Source organism: Chrysemys picta, chromosome 3, assembly GCF_011386835.1.
Source record: "Chrysemys picta bellii isolate R12L10 chromosome 3, ASM1138683v2, whole genome shotgun sequence".
NCBI classification, from domain to species: domain Eukaryota; kingdom Metazoa; phylum Chordata; order Testudines; family Emydidae; genus Chrysemys; species Chrysemys picta.
The window spans coordinates 44,443,530-44,460,668 of NC_088793.1; the positions used below are offsets into that span (position 1 = coordinate 44,443,530).

At 40.6% G+C, this 17,139-nt stretch overlaps 1 protein-coding gene across 5 annotated transcripts in view; it reads right to left on the minus strand.

Annotated features, from left to right (window-relative positions):
* CSMD1 (CUB and Sushi multiple domains 1) overlaps positions 1 to 17,139 on the minus strand; it is a 1,932,406-nt gene that overhangs the window by 425,649 nt on the left and 1,489,618 nt on the right. For all 5 annotated transcript variants that reach the window (XM_008163737.4, XM_005289701.5, XM_065587776.1 and 2 more), the window contains one exon: positions 199 to 368. In XM_008163737.4, the coding sequence (XP_008161959.2) occupies positions 199 to 368 (170 nt within the window). The remainder of the gene's footprint in view (positions 1 to 198; positions 369 to 17,139) is intronic.

Sequence of the window (17,139 nt, forward strand, 5' to 3'; positions counted from 1 at the left end):
CACAGCTGACCGGTATCATCTTTCTTTATATTAAATACAAATGAAATAGAGAATTAAATTTATATCGTATGTATGTATGTATGTATAAAATTTCATTCTCTATTTCATTTCCATACATATACACACACACACACACACCAATTGCTCATGTAAAGTGAGGGGAGAGGGTAGTAGACAATGAAACAAATTTTCTTTTACCTTAACAATGTCTCCTTCATGCAGTTGAAAGGTCCTGGCTCTAAGATGGATCCCTTTACCAGCCTCTGTTTCAATTTTATAGATGCATTCGTGGTTGTTGTCATAATTGGATGGAAAATTTGGAGACAGCAATGTTCCTTCATTTCCAGAGACACTTGCTCCACATTCAGCTAAAGGAAATAGGCACATTAAAATAAATTAAAAAGGTGGATTATCCATTTCAAGAAAATAAAATAATGATTATATTCAAACCTAACACTGTCTCTTTTATAATACATAAGCAATAGAGACTATTTGAGAGAAATATGTTGCTTCTGTACTTTATCTTTATTCTGGTCTTAGGCAGAAATAAGGGGAGCACTGACCACACTGACTCCCTCTTTTACCTGATAAAAATACTAGACAAAATGGAGAGTAAAGTCCTAAGGTAAAAAACAAAAATCTGACAGTATGATAGCTATTGGAACAATTTCTTCCATCAGCAACAAAGAAGCTGCTGACATCTGCCAATGATGAAATCAACAGCTACCCTCCTTCACAACCGAAAAGTGGATGAAGCCTTCTCCCAGCAGTCTGGAGGGTGGACAGAAAAGACCTTCCCTTCCCTCTCAGCAATAAAGAGTGTTGTTTTATTGCCAGTCTGGAAAGGAAGGTGTGCAGCATGAGGTGAAGGTTTAGGCTGTGGACTTAGCTTGTTTTCTGATTGAAGGGTAACAAAAGTATATCAAGAATGCAATATAGATATGCTAGGTCACAAATAACTTCAAAACTCAGGATTTAAGCAGAGGAGAAAAGAATGAAATACTGTTTAAAAACAGATAATCTAAATATTAGCAGCTTTGGAAAAAAATAAAGAACTATATTTACCTGTTCTGAACTACAGTCACAAACTGGTACGTAGATACGACAGGAACTTTAAAATATATAATTTATATTGGACTGAATATTAAGACTTAAATATGAGGCAAAAATAAAATACAGTGTATTGTTCTGAGTGAAGTGTATTGTTCTGAGTGAAAAATGCTGAGCCAGACCCAAACCTACATCAAATGAAATAATAGCTAAGAAATTTGTAAACCTCCAACCACAGGTATTTCAAATACTATGTGTGGATTTAAAATAGATTCTTAGGTCACGTTCAAAGGTTGTTTCTAAACTAATGCACCCATTCACACTTCCAAATGGGAATGTGCATTTGTAAGTTGGTCTAAGCATAATTTTGAGGTACAAGTTTAGAGATCCCTTTTGAAAATTTAACATAATGTTATCTGGAATTTTAATGCATTTTTTTCTGGGAACATCCTCATGGAGAAATGCATATATTATATCTATATATAAATAATCAATTGCCAAAAGACTGACTCCAAAACCAAGTATGGTCTTGACAGGTACTATCAACTTTGGAAGTTTCTGGCTCCTAAAGAATATTGCAGTGTTTGTTTTTAAATTCCTCTGCTACAATCGATTTCTTTACATATTCCCAACAATTACAAGAAGAAGAAAGAGAAGACATTGACTATCTTACATATAAGTCTTGATTCTGCTCTCTATTTGAGATCTGTTTAGATAGTATGGAGAATGGAAGCATCAGGGAGCTGGGTTGTGACTCCTTGATTCAGGGCCATCCCACCTTGGCATAAGTTAGAGGTCAGTCCCGGCTTGTGGAGGATCAAATGTAGTGGAGCTCTACTTCATCATGCTTCCTCCCCTCCTCATCCTGCCCAGATGTTGCACTGCCTTTATTCAGGGTAAGGGGGACTGAAGTTAGAGTAGGTAGCAGAGCCACCTGCACCAGCAGATAGCTTTCCTATCCGCGGGATTCTCCCATGGATATCTCCAGCCAAACTTAAGGCCCCTTTGCCCTGCATATATGGCACAGAAGTTTTAGTAGATTGGAGAATCTGCCACTGAGTTAATAGTCATAGGTAGAAAAGATATCTTAGATAAATTCCACAAGCCAAGTCAGGGCAAGATATCTTCTCCTGACAAAAGCTCTATCACATATACAAGAGATATTATACATGGTCATAAATATGCTGATTTAACCTACTGAATCTATGAAAGGAACTAATTAAGTATATGAAATCAATTCTATACAGTGCCATTATTACAGTCAGTAGATGCAAAACCCAACGTGTTGACACAAATAGAACTTCATATATTTCTGAATTTATCATTTAATTTAACATTATGAACTTCATTTAAATTAGTACTTATCCAGTGAAGAATCACTGCAGATGACTTCTGTTTGTAAATAATTAACAAAAAATCTGGCAGTAGACTGAGGAAATCTTATCTCATGTAGAAAGTTCAGGTACCCTATACAAACTTTTCCACAAAGAGGGGTCTGCTCAGATAAAGATTGATATGAAAATACTCCTTGAGGAATACATATATCTTTGTTTCCTTAGGCCCAATTCATGTTGCCTCTCTATCTTCTCCAAAGAACTAAAACTCATTGGCTGTAAAGTACTTTTCTAAAAATAATTTACCTGCAGTAATCAAATGATAACCAGGAGGACATACATGATACCAGTAGGTACTACAAACAAAACAGGTGTAGCCCTGCAGTATTAATATCTGTGAAGTAATATAAAATTAACACTGAACTAAGCTTGAAAAGCAATAACAACTGTAAACCTATTAAATATGATTTCCAATTAGGAAGCTGACTTCTATAAAGACTTATTATTTTAATGGGGAAGAAACCATGATCATTATTATTTCTTAGTGGCCACTGTGTTCAAGAGGCTTTATTGAAGATATGTCTAGACACATTTCCTACCCCAAAGAGTATACAATCTAAAGGTAGACATGATGACAACCAAGAGCTGGAAACAATAGATGGGGAAGTATGAGGATTCAAAAAATAAATTTACCAAGTTGTTATGACCCCTTTGTTTTCCAAAATATGTTCCACAATATTTATAACCATACCCTCTTCCCTGACCCCTCTAATTTACTAAAATCACAGTCTAGGGCAAAGTTCCCCTTAACCAGATCCCACTCCATCATCATCATGGAAAATTGCAGAGGCATGGTCTTCTTGCCAATTGAGGACCACCTGAATTACTCTTTAGCAAGGTACTTAAGGTGGTCTGGTTGTATATTCAGTTTATGTCCACCACTGACAGTCTTATTGTGCCACCAAAGCTTTTGGCATCCAGGTGATTGTCAGCTGTGTAGAGGTATTGCTTGGTACACAAACTTTGGAATTCATTGGTCTTCCATTCTAATAATCAGTTTATCACAGTTCAGGGCAACTGCACCTGTATTATCCCTCAGTGATCCAGCAGGGGGAACCCACTGTCATGCTTCCAGCTGCCCAGCTCTTGCCTCTCTTGGGTGAAAAGACATGTATTTATCCCTTCCAACCGAGGTATTTCAAGGCTGAAGAGTTCCCAGCCTACCCTATGATATTCCCAGCAAAATACAGGCTGCCTAAGGAGGCTATTTTGCCTTCTCTTCAGAGATGGCACAGTGTAATTTTCACAGTTAAGCTACCACATAGCTATTTCTAAACAAGCACATTTTATTCTTAAGATACAAGAAATAGAGAGGACTTATTAAAAACAATAAAAGAACACACACACACATGCTAATAAGCTTATTAGAGATCACCCAAACTCCAACATGGATTCTGGTTGATGATCAGTAGTTTTTCCTGTGGTCACAAGTTCATCACAACTTCAGCTAAAAACAAGCAACCTCATGAGTAAGATTGCCATTCATTTATCCAGTTTGGCTCTTTGAATAGGTCATCAGGAAGACAATGGGTCCACACTCCAGGGTGAAGCTTCAAAGAAGCTGATAACCAGAGGAATTATATTAGCATACACACTCCTTCTAGAGATTTCCTGGGAAATTCACTTAATTTTAAAAGTTCACAATTTCAAAAAGCCCATTAAAGTTCCTAACATTTTGCAAGATTGCATTCATTGTCTTCCTCCTAAAGAAGTTCTATACAATCATACAATGGTACACGAACATTTTTTTAAAAATGGACTCCCAAAATACTTAAAATTAATTCAGCAAGGTTTAAATTAATTCATAAGGTTTGTCCAGGATATTGTCATAACTGCAACAATGTCCATATCAACGAAGCCACTGAAATAAAACCCATGCTGACTGAGATAGTTGCTGGATTAGGCTTTGAATATCCTCCTTTCTGATGTTGGCCTGACTTTTGAGATGGAGCATCTGAGGAAGACAACAAGAACTGAAAATGTCAGTCTGGTGTTCTTCAGCCTTCCTCAGCACCCATGTTTCACTTCCATACAATAGAGTTGCCATAACCATGAGTTTTTAGATCCTCTGCTTCCTAAAAAGTTTGATGTCATGATGTCCCCACAGAGGTTGCTCGAAACATAACAGCAGCTGCTGCTTATACAAGTGTCTGCATCTTTATAGCATCCTCCAGTACTATGATTCTACCCAAATATTTCACAACTGCCACCTGCTCGATGCCCTATCTAGATAGGTTAATACTAAGATGGTTGTAATCTGGAGCTGGAGTCTGCTTGATGGTAATGGCCAAGGACTTCGTTTCATCCAGATTAATAACCAGACCAATGTGTGCTGCTTCTTTCCTGACAAAATCTGCCAGGAGCTGTAGTGATTCACCAAACTGATCCAACAAGACAAAGTCACTGACATATTCAAGAATTCAAATGAGAATGGTGGTCAGCTCAATGACACCAACAGGTGCCTCTTCAAGTTTATCCATTGACCAATCCAGTATTGACCAATAGTGAACAACGATGGTGACAAAACCAGCCTTGCCAAACTCGTGGAGACAGGAAACCATTTGTGTTTACATTAGAGCTATGTGAAAATCCCTGAATGGGAACAACAGTCACTCGTCTTCCATATGAAATTCAAGGTCCTTGAAGCCACCTTCTATTAACTTCATCTCTACTTACATCTATGCAAATACCAACTATATCCTTTTCCTCCTTATGTTCCACCCATGCTTCACTCCACAATATTCCCTTTGTCTTTATGATTTTAGGACCTCATCCCATAAACACTAATGGACACAGTAATTACTACTGGGAGTAATCCCTATTAGTCTTAATGACAAGGAGTTTTTTAGGTAAATTAGGAAAAAAAGAATCCTGACAATGGTTCACCAAACGTCATGGTGGATTCTTGATCACTGAAAATTTTTAAATCAAGATCAGATGTTTTCCCCTAAAATATATGTTCTAGGAATTATTTTGGGGAAGTTCTATGACCTGTGTTATACTGGAAGTAGGACTAGATGATTATTAAGGGCCCATCAGGCTTTGGAATCTATGATTCTATAAACAGTTTGGGCCACTGACTCAGCTAGTGCAAATCAATGTAGCTATAGTCAAGTTATTGGAGCTACACTAATTTACACTTGCTGGGGATCTGGTCCCATATTCTATATTTGCAGAATCAGACCCTTCCATTTTATGTCCTTCAGGGCATGGATGTATGATCTGTTTCATGCTGATCTGCCACTATATAGTACTGTGTACATGTACAGAGCCACATGAGGTACATATGAAATAACATAAGGTAGATTTCTTAAAATTTACAACTGATGCAACATTTATCTTTGAAGTGTCTTAGTCTGTGTTTTGTTTTGTTTAAAGCTACTGCCATCCACAGCAACACCTTCTGTGCAAAGCAGCTAATGCAACTACTAAATAACTGATACAGTCATTCACATTCTCCTCTTTTGTATATAATATAAATTTTCTCCCAGTGAATAATCACTTTGAAAACTGGCTCACGAAGACCCACAGTTTGGGCGAATCAATCCAGTCAGTAATATCTCTCTCTCTTCTCATAGGGAAAAGTTCTATGTACTAATTCTCATTTTCACCTTATGTATTTAGGATCAAATAATATTTGCATGCTAGATATTGTAGTTAGAATAAATTATTATAGCCACACTCTCAACTTGTTCAAGTATCTTAAATACATTATGCAAGTAAACCTAAACACTGAGTGATGAGAATTGTTTTAATAAAGGCATCGGGAAAATTTGTAAAAGTCTGTCTTTGGTAAGTGGGACATAAATACATGAAACTAGTAGGGAATTTGCTCTGAAGCCAACACCATGCTAATTCCTTACAAGTCAAAATAAATGAAAGGAAACTAGCATCCAAAAGGACAAAGCAACCTGCTTCTTGAGATATGCTCCAGGAAGGGCATAGGGGGGAGTCTGCTAACTTGTTCACAATGGTTTGAGGCTTAAAGATTTCAAAAAAAAAGAAAAAAGAAAAAAGAAAAAAGAAAAAGAAAGAAACAGCATGTTATTCCTGATTTAGACTGAAAATAGAACTACTTTGTTCTCATCAGACTATATAGGTATCATGTTGAGTTTGAGTGTGAGTTGAAGAGGCAGTGATTAAAAATATATATATACACACTGCATGTAAAAAAGTACGAAGGACTTTTCTGGGCATGGAACTGTATTTAGATTGTAAAAATATATATATTAGAATTAATTTATTGTTTAATAGCTCAGAAAAACTCCTCACATTCAAATTGTCATATTTGACTTAAGTTCCTTATTTTTCAACCTGAATTACATGAGCACTTTTCAAATGTGATCTATGGATTTAAGGATTTATGAGTGTTTCTATTAAAAGCCTCTCCCACACCCTCTCACCCCCAGGTAATTTAGGAACAGTGAACGCCTTTCTTAATGGCTTAGCTAAAGTCTGTTCTTCAGTTTGAGGATGAGGAGCAGAGGGTCTGGCCCTGTAGTGGGCCATGCTGCTTAACTGGCCCTTGCTGTTCTTGTGTGGGCAGGGGAATGCTGCATTCTTGGGCATAAAGTCTGCTTTGGTTTCCATCTATGTCTCTTTCTCCCTGGCTAAAACTTCATGAGTGCTCCTGCTGAACCAATCAGCAGTGCTCTACTACTTGTACATAGATAGAAAAGGGACAAAGGAGAGAGAGAAGTGGGATGCTGAAAAGGAATTGGGAGAAAAGGAACAAACCTCAATGTTGCCCCAAACTGATTTTTTTAAAAGTGACTGAGAAATCAGGGTAGCTGCTATTTTTGAATTATTGAATTTCTTTGTTCTTAAACTGGGACATTATGAGAGGAAGGAGTTTCTGCTGAATTCAGCTCTGAATTACCTACATTTGTGTCCAGGTTTCTCCAGTCTGTATAAATGACCCCTTACAGACATAAGCACTGGGGCATGTCAGAACACTCTTGAGGCCCACAGCCAGCAGAGAATGGAGAAAGCAGGGCTGGATTAAGATTATGAGGGGCCTAAGGCTAATGGTTGGGAAGGGCCTAAGTATGAATTACATATTGCAAAAAAAAATTATAAAATGCTCAAACATTTATCTACATGCATATGCACATATTTATTTATGTAAAATTAACAAGTTTATTCTATTCTCACTACACTCAATTCTTCAAACAAACAATTTCATGTGGCAAAGTCATGAATGATGTCATTGTAATTCAAAGACCTGACGATTTCATTCGCAGTGCTCAAGAAGGACAAAGCACTGAGATGGTCTTGAGTCATAGTGGATCGGAGAACATTTTTGACCCTTGTTAGAAGAGAGAAGGAACGTTCTCCACTACAGCTAGTGATCATTAGTGACAAATACAGCCGTAATGCAGTTTCAACATTTAGGAAACATTCTATTACATTGGATTCAGTGATAACTTGGTACATCCAAATAGATTTGCTTTCGTCTATATCTGAGAGTGATGTGAATTCAACAAACTGAAGAAATTCTTTAGTATAGTAAAATTTACCGGGATATCGTCTGGGTACTTCTGACACAAACATTTGATAACGTCACTGACTTGGGAACTTGAAATGTTAAGCAAAAAAATTATCAGTACACAAAAAGTTTTGTCAGTATTTTCGTAAGCCTTGATATGATGTTGTAATGACCTCTTCAGTTTGTCAATGACTGTGATGAAGGTATTAACTCTGAAGGCCTCCTTGTCACTGAATGAGTGGGCAGTTGCATTGTCGCATGTATTCTGTCTTTTGCGGCATTTGGCTGACTTATACTCATGGTTAGCAGTCCTTGCAGCCCCCGCATTTCATACACATCAAAACTATTCCGTATTTGTTGAAGAACAGTTCCAAGACTCCTCATTAGGTTTACAGCAGTAGAAAGGTCAATCTGAGCACTTTGCAAGCTTAGACTGCATCTGCTAAATGGCTGAAGTATATCATTCCAGACCTCACACAAAATACCAATTTCCAAAGTGCACATTTCATCAATCAGAATCTTCAATTCTTTTCTTGTTGCTGATTTTTGAGATTCATCATCCTTGAATCTCTCTCGCACTCAGGGGTGAAAGTGAGCCGGTACGGGCCGGTACTCCGTACTGGTAAGAACCCGCAGCGGCCCATACCCAGCCCACATTAAAGTGCTGCTGCAGTAGCGCTTTAATGTCCCTGCCCCTTTTGCCTCCCCTGTCAAGGGCCCTGCAGGTAGCGGGGGGGAAAAAGGGAGCAGTTTCCCTGGGGCCGGTGATTTAAAAAAGCCCGGGGCTCCCAACGCAGTGGCCGCTACCGCAGCAGCTGCGTCCGGAGCTCTGGGCCCTTTAAATCAACACGGGAGCCCTGGGCAGCATGGGCCAAGGGCTATCTGGGGGATGCTGACCCTCCAGCCCTGCCCCTTCTGCCTGAGGTCCTGCCCCTTCTGGGGGCCAGAGCACCCCCCCCCCCATACTGGTAAGTGTCCTCAGTTACTTTCACCCCTGCTCCCACTTCAAGTATGTTTGGGTATCCCAGAACACTGCATTCACAGCTTCAGCATTGGCACTCCACCATGTCCCTGGAAGTGATTTGGGCACTGGTCATCCCTTTAGTAGTGAATCTCCAAGAGTCATTCAATTACTGGTAGATGCAGAGAAAAAAGTGTACAATTCTTGGACAAATCCAAAAAAAGAAATTGCTTCTACACAACCATCCATGGCAGACTGGTCAACAAGGTTGAGTGAGTGTGCAGCACATGGTATGTAATCAACCAAAACATTGTGCTCTTTTATCTTTGCCTGCATTTCTGATTATTTGCCACTAATATTACTTGCATTGTCATAGCTTTGGCCACGACAAAGGCTGATGTCAATCCCATTTTCGGTGAGGAAATCGAGTAGGTACGATTTCGCCCCTGTGTGGCTGGTGATGTTTATGAAGGTCACGAAATGGTCCACTAGGTAGCACATAATGCAAGATGACAGTCAGCTGATCTACATGTCTGGTGCTGAGTCAACAGACACTGAAAAATATCCCACATCTTTGATCTCATCTACAATGGCTGATAGCCTCATCTTTGCCAGCAGTGCAATGAATTCACCACAAATAGTCTTTGATAGATATGATGAATGTCCTTTTCAATGATCTGCATCTTCATTGATGTGCTGAGCTAAGAAAGGATCAAACTTAGCAATTAGCTCTAGAAATCCAAGGTAATTGCCATTGTGTTTCAATCCAAAAGTCTTATCTGAGCCATAGAATTGCAGACCACACTCAGCAAGAAAAACTATTGTTTCAACTACGCGTCTGAGAATGTGTTTGAGGACGTTCTTCCAATAAGCATGAGCTTCCAAAAACTGGTTTTCCATTTGGGTATCAATTCTGTCACTAACTTTCTTTCGGGCATGGTAGCTGTTAACTGACAATGTATGCTGCTCACTAATGGTATGCAATGTACGCAGTATTCTTCCAATCACTGAAGCCTTTGCAGAACATTCCCTACTTATTGATATCAGAAAACAGGCAGCAATAAAAACTGTGCACTTTCTTCTTAGAATAGATGAGCCATTCTCACTTGCCAATCTGTTTGTTAGGCTTCACATATTCAAACACTGATGTGGTCGGGTAGCGATTCTCATTGGTGTACTCTTGCTTTGTCAATGAAAAGTCAGCATCTAGTTTCTGAAACCTGAAACCACTCTCAAACCTGTCATCTAAATTCTGGCATTTCTGTGGGCCCTTCTCAGTCCAATAGGCAAGGAGATCTTGAGAAGTCCTGTCCCACTTGCCTGGATCAGTGGAGAAGGATATTTTTATATTACTATCACTGGGAAAGTCTTCAGATGAGTAGGTTGAGACTGAAGCTAGAGAAGCACAGGAGACTGCTCCTTTTCATCAGGTGCAGGTGCAGCCTGTTCACTTGGGCTGGTATTCGCCTGGACTTCCTCACCACCAGACTTAGTAGGAGAAAAAATGTTAGGAGAGAAGGAGTACCTTTCAACCCTACATCTTGTCTTTGCCCTCTTTCTTTGGCCTCCTTCAATTTCTGCCATCCTCCTTTCTTAGGCATGGTTTCTATTGTCAAGTGTAGGCCTACTGTGTAAAAAGTTCAATATTGCTTGGACCCACAAACACTTACTTAGCCCACAAAGACAAAGTTACAACAACAATAAATTGAATTCATCATCTTGATGGATTAATTTGTACAAAGCAATATCTAATGAGACAAAAAAATTCCGATGGCCCCGCTACCATTGCTCAGCTGTTACTTCAGTATGGAATGGAGGGCCTACAGTAGGGCCTAAAAATAAGAGGGCCTAAAGCTATATCCTTATTAGCCTATGGGTTAATCCGGCTCTGAGAGGAAGTATTAAGATGGTGGTTTAAAGTCACCTTCTTAAACTTCTTCTGTTCCTGTATTGAGAAAAGCATGGCTGGAACAAGATTATTTTCTTATTTTGTTTGGGAGGCAAGTAAACATGCTTTAAACAAGTAACTTGTTTCTCTTTTTCATTTTAGCACCTTGAAATGGATAAAAGAAACCATGGCAAAATGAGCTTTTGAAGACTATCAAACAGTTTCAGAATATAAGTATAAAATCTATAAAACAAACAAAATGCTAAGTATACTCACAGGAACACTCAAACTGAAATGCTGACTTACCAATAACAAAATCCAAATTGAAATCACACCCAATACATTTCATGTAAAAATTGCAACAATGAGGTTTATACAATAGTTTGCATAGTTTCAAAAAGCTTGAAAATATTTTAAGTAGATCCAAAGAGAGAAAATTAAAGAGAAGTAATAAGCTCTCAATTTAAAGTGTGCACTGAAATGAGAATCTCTAACTCATTACAGAATGAATATACACGTGACCTATATGTTTCTCTCTATTTCCTTTTTCCTGTTTGAGTCGGGAGGCTGATCTCTGGGTGACTGGAATGGGCTTCTACTGACCCTTTATGACTGGAAGGATGTGTGCAGCGGTAAGCCCAGGCACGCACGGATGCACATGGCACATCCCTCATACTGGCAGGGGTTAAAAAAGGTGCCAGTAAGAGTAGAGTTATTTCTTGCTCCCAAGCCAATAACTGCTCTGCTCTGGGCACCAATCCTGCCCAGGACTGAGGGAAGAGCTTTTCCATTGTGTTCACAGCGGCAAAGTTGTGCTTTTTGTTTTTATTGATTGGTTTCAAGATCTAGACGTCACTCATACCAGTTCTCAACTCTTGCCCTTGGGGTGAATCTGGTCACATTTTTTGGCCTGAGAGGATAACAGGATAGATGGAATTTTCTGTTTTTAATATAAAGATCAGAGACTCATCAGATCTTTGCTCTCTTTCTCTCCATTACCAGTCAATAAAGTATCTAGACTGATATGCATGACATTACCTGGCTTCTTAAGAAAACTTTTAAAAAATGTTAAAATGTGATACATTTTGCATAGTTTAATGTTTAGAAACAAGTCAAAAACAGGGATCATTCATACAACTGCTCTCTTACTCTGAACTTTGTGGCTAGGATAAAACGAGAGCAATATCCAAACCAACCCTTGTTTTACTTTTGCAAACCATATCCTAACACTCCATTTCGCAAAACTGAATTCTCTTTAGTTTCTTCTATTTTGTCTTTTTCTCGTGAGATACAGGTGATTCAAAACTGAAACCATTTTGAGGTTCCAATATATTGAGACTTTGATCATGACTTGATCAAATCACCATTTGTTTTCATGAAATAAAACTCTGACCAAAAATGATTTTGAAAACCACCTACAATTGTGTCCATGTTTATAAAATTCCAAAATTATAAGATGTGGGTATTAAAGACTGCTATAAAATCAATGTCATTTGAGCTACCTTGCTAAACTTTGTCATAAATCTACCTAAACATTTGGCAAGTTAAATCTGTCAACAGCCGTCTCTAGCCTTATAGATTGTGACAGAACCTCCCTTCCAGATACCAGCACAGCCTCGGGCCGGGCGGCGGCGTGTTTCAAATCCTTAAAGATTTCTTCCTTAAGGCACAGCTTCCACAGAACTTAAATGGGAGCTTTGTCTGACTGAGGACTGAATTATAGATGAATAAGAATTTCCAGATTTGGTCCAAATTGCTCAAAGATGAAGGCCTTTAAAATCATATGATGTGAGAGAAGTAAAAATAACAATATAAAACTCAAATCCTAAGGGTTGATAATACCAAAGAATTCTCCAGTCCTGTTCAGGCTGGCAGGGGTGTCACTTATGTTGGAATTCCTATGAAATTGCAACTCACCATTACAACATGACAAAATAGATTCATTATAATTAAGTATTTTACAGTGAATACTAAACAAATTATTAAAGAAGAGCTACTTATTAGAGAGTGTGGTCAATTTATGTTAGCACCCCACTATTAATTATTCATGTGGTATTTACTGTAACACCACTGAGCATGATACATTAGTGATAGTAATGTGAATATGACATGAACAGTGCCTCCATAAAGATTCCACTGTAATTCAGCATTAATGTATCATTCAAAATAAACTGCTACATACAATTTAATAATGGAGCCACACTAATTAAACATGAAATAATGTAACACCCAGTTTCTGTATCTTTTCAACAGCAACTTTGTGCTGTCCCATAGCCTGTTTTAGGAATATTCTATGTAGGGCATAAAACAGTAGCAAAAAAGGAGTTCACTTCATCGGCCATGTAGACACAAGCAAAATTAGTCAATTGGGATACATAAATGAAATGGAAGTGTAATGTGCCTGCTGTGATATAAATCCCTTAGTTGCAGCCAGGGCCGGCTTCAGGCACCAGCGCAGCAAGTTGGTGCTTGGAGAGGCCCATGTAAGGGGGTGGCACATCTGGGTCTTTGGTGGCAATTCGAATTACCGCTGAAGAATGAAGTGGTGTGGTAGAGCAGCCGCTGAAGTGCCGCCGATTGCAGCTTTTTTTTTTTTCTTCTTCGCCGCTTGGGCGGCAAAAAAGCTGGAGCCAACAACACGGGAATATTTTTCACACACTGCACCATCACACAGATATGTATTTCCATGCAAGGGTCCATTATAGTCATACTTTGCATGTCACAAAATGAAGTAGCCCATATTACCTTTAAAGCAGAAGTTTCACTACAATGGAGGTAGTATTCATTTCACCAGGTTTAATAGGAAGCCCTAACTGACCTTGCATAACATAAAATATAACTAACTAACCTTGTATAACAAAATATAAAACCATCTGAATGCTGTGGTGCAGTTTCACTAGGATAAGGTGGTATTTAATTCCTGTCCTCCATTAGTGTGTAGCGAACTCAACAGGATTCAGTATCAGCGGGAACTGATTTGTTTGTGTACAACCAATCCTATTTGTCTGAAACATTTGGGGGGATCAAAAATATTCATATAAGTGGTTGTTCTTCTCATTGAGTGAGCTACTGAACAAGTTTTCAGAGGGCAAAATTGAAAACCAGGTAACAGGGACATTCAAACATAAGTGTTTGTGTGATGTTCAGTCCCTTTAAATCAGAGGTGGGCAAACTAGGGCCCGCGGGACCATCCTGCCCAGACCCTGAGCTCCTGGCCCAGGAGGCTCGCCCCTGTTCCCTCCCCTGCTGACCCCCCTCCCCCGCAGCCTCAGCTCGCTCGCTCTGCCGCAGACGCAATGCTCTGGGCGGCAGAGCTGTGAGCTCCTGGGGCAGCGCAGCTGCAGAGCCTGGCATGACCCGGTGCTCTGTGCTGTGTGGTGGCGGTAGCAGCGTGGCCCGGCTCCAGCCGGTCAGTGTGGCTGTAGCGCCGCCAGCCACCGGTGCTCCAGGCAGCGCGGTAAGGGGGCAGGGAGCAGGGGTGGTTGGATAGAGGGCATGGGAGTTCAGGGTGGTGGTCAGGGGGCCAGGGCCGGCTCTGGCTTTTTTGCTGCCCCAGGCAAAAAAGCCTCCCGCCGCCCCTCGCCCCCCGGCGGGGAGCGCAGCAGGGGAGGGCGGAGAGCCCGGCCGCGGCCCTGCTCTCCTTGACCAGCCGGAGCGCCGGGAGGAGGGCAGCCTCGCTCTCCCCGGCCAGCTGGAGCGCCAGGAGAGCGGCGAGCCCGCCGCAGCTCCGCTCTCCCCGGCAGCCGGAGTGCCGGGGGAGGGCGGCGAACCCGGCTGCAGCCCTGCTCTCCCCGTGTGAGCGCCGCCCCCCTCCAGGTGCCGCCCCAAGCACATGCTTGGAGGGCTGGTGCCTGGAGCCGGCCCTGCAGGGGGCGGGGTGATTGGGGGGAACAGGGGGTTGAATGGGAGCAGGGGTCCGGGGGGACTATCAGGAAGGAGGTGGGGTTGGATGGGGTGGCAGGGGGTAGTCAGGGGCAGGGGTTCTGGAAGCAGTCAGGGGACAGGGAGAAGGGGTGGTTGGATGGGGCAGGAGTCCCAGGGGTAGGGGGAGGCATCAGGAATGAGGCGGGGTTGGATATGGCGGCGGCGGTCCAGGGGCGGTCAGGGGACAGGGAGCGGGGTGGTGTGGATGGGGCAGGGGTCCCAGAGAGGCCGTCAGGGAACAGGGGGGTTTGGATGGGGCAGGAGTCCCGGGGGGTGGGGTAGATAGGAGGTGGCGGCCGGGCCACGACTCCCTCCCCTAACCGGCCCTTCATACAATTTACAAAACCCGATGCAGCCCTCAGGCAAAAAAGTTTGCCCGCCCCTGCTTTAAATGTTAGCACTCTCTCCTCCCCAGTGCAAAGCCACACTTTTGTGTTAGTTTCAGTTATACAGCTAGAACAATAAAGTGAGCACATCACATGGCTATATTTCTATCAGCTTTATCTGTGACTGTGTCTATCTCCTCTGCTGGGTTCAAATATAACTGTTTGGATAAATGTTTTTTTTTTCCTGCATGTAGTTTGTAAAGTGCTTTGTGATAAGTTAGGAATGGGTATCTTGTACATAGATTTAATGAAAGATATATTATTATTGTTCTATGAACTGAATAAAAGTGTAATCAATTTATAAATTGATCCACTCATTTCTATTCGCTCTTCTGTGTGAAAAAACCCACACACCCCTAGTTAGTTCCCCCCCCAAAATTAACTAAACTATTTTTTTGAATGATCCCATCCTCCTCCAGTGTAACCAAACCAAGAAGAACTGCCATCCATGGATATAGGGGAATTCTATATAAGTGGTGTGCTCCTGATTTCATCTGAGCCCTTATGAACTCCACTGGTTTCTAGAATGGGGGGGAGGGGTGACTGACAGATGGGGAGTTGACTAGACTCCTGTATTCTTCAGTCACAAAAATAGTGGCAAAAGACATAGCAAGTTAATTTAAACTTGAGTCTGCATCAGTTTGGGCTGTTTTCCCTTTCATCTTGTGGAACCCTCCACTGGGAAGAAATTTAGGAGGCAGGGGCTGTACTTTTTAGGTAACAACAGGATCCTGTAGGTCTGTGTGGCAGAGCAAAGGATAGCGGCACTCAAATGGATACCTGGTGCCTCGGGTAGCACCTGCAAAGTCTCAAGTGAGCTGTGGAGTATGGGGCAGAAGGACTGATTTTTTTCATGGTTAGGGAATCCTGCCTGCAAACAGAAGAAAGAGTAGGAAACACCAAGTTACCAGTCATGGAGTTCCTTCTCCTCTTTAGGAATTACATCCGCATAGGGGAAAATAGGACATCAAATGGATACATGAACTTGAGAAATAATATTTTAAATGTTGGCACCTTCCTTAATATTTTAATTCAGAATCACTTTTCCAATGCCTGGGCATTAGCAAAGAAAATACAAATTGTCTAATAATATTCTGTCCTCCTCATGCTTCTGGAATACTAGGTATTCTCAAGGATTTTTACACGTCTTAACCTCATGGCCATACATCATAACAACCAGATTTCATTATAATAAAGACCTTTAAAATCCATGAAAAACTGCTATGAAGTAACTAAGGGGAGTCATTACAGACCAACATGATGAATTCTTTACCCCAAAGCTGTGCAAGAGACAAGACCTAGAAACTGAAACCTGTTTCTGTCACAATAAGGAGAAGATCCAATCACACAACCATATGGCTAACTCAAAGTTTGGATACTTAATTATTACAACAACGGTAGGTGTCTTTGTAACTTTTAAAAAATTTGCAATGCAAAACATGAACATTAAACAAATTACTCTGGGAAATTAGTCAAGATTTCAGATGCAAATCCCTCATTAAAAATATAGTGAAGAAAAGACCTGCTAAAAGGTTAAGATAGAAAATGTCTGAAGGATTACATGAAAAGCACGTAAAATGTCTTTTCCCTTCTAAGTTGTTTTAGCTGTGTTGGTCCCAGGATACTAAGCCAGGTTAATTCTCCTCTTCCACATCAATAGTTCTAAATCTTGCCCCTGGCTGAATAAATCTGGGGTTTTTTTTACTAAATTTGATAGAATATTGGAATGAGATACAAAGGAAACTACAATAGGTCTTTCAGAAAAACCAATAATATTATACTGATGGTTCAGTAGGTCAGAAGATACAATTGTTCAGACTGAGAACAAAAAATTACCAATTCCCCTGTTACTTAATTTACTGCTGTCATGCACCTTGATTCCTAAGTTCAAGAAAAAAAAACAAGATAATGTCTGCATAACAAGTACTAAGAACAAAGTAAAATACGAAGCTGTTTAACATCAAATTTAGACAATCCACAAACTATCATCCTGAGAACCTTCTGAATGGCTGAAGATTTTTGTTTTCAGTTCTGCAAGATGTAGGCTG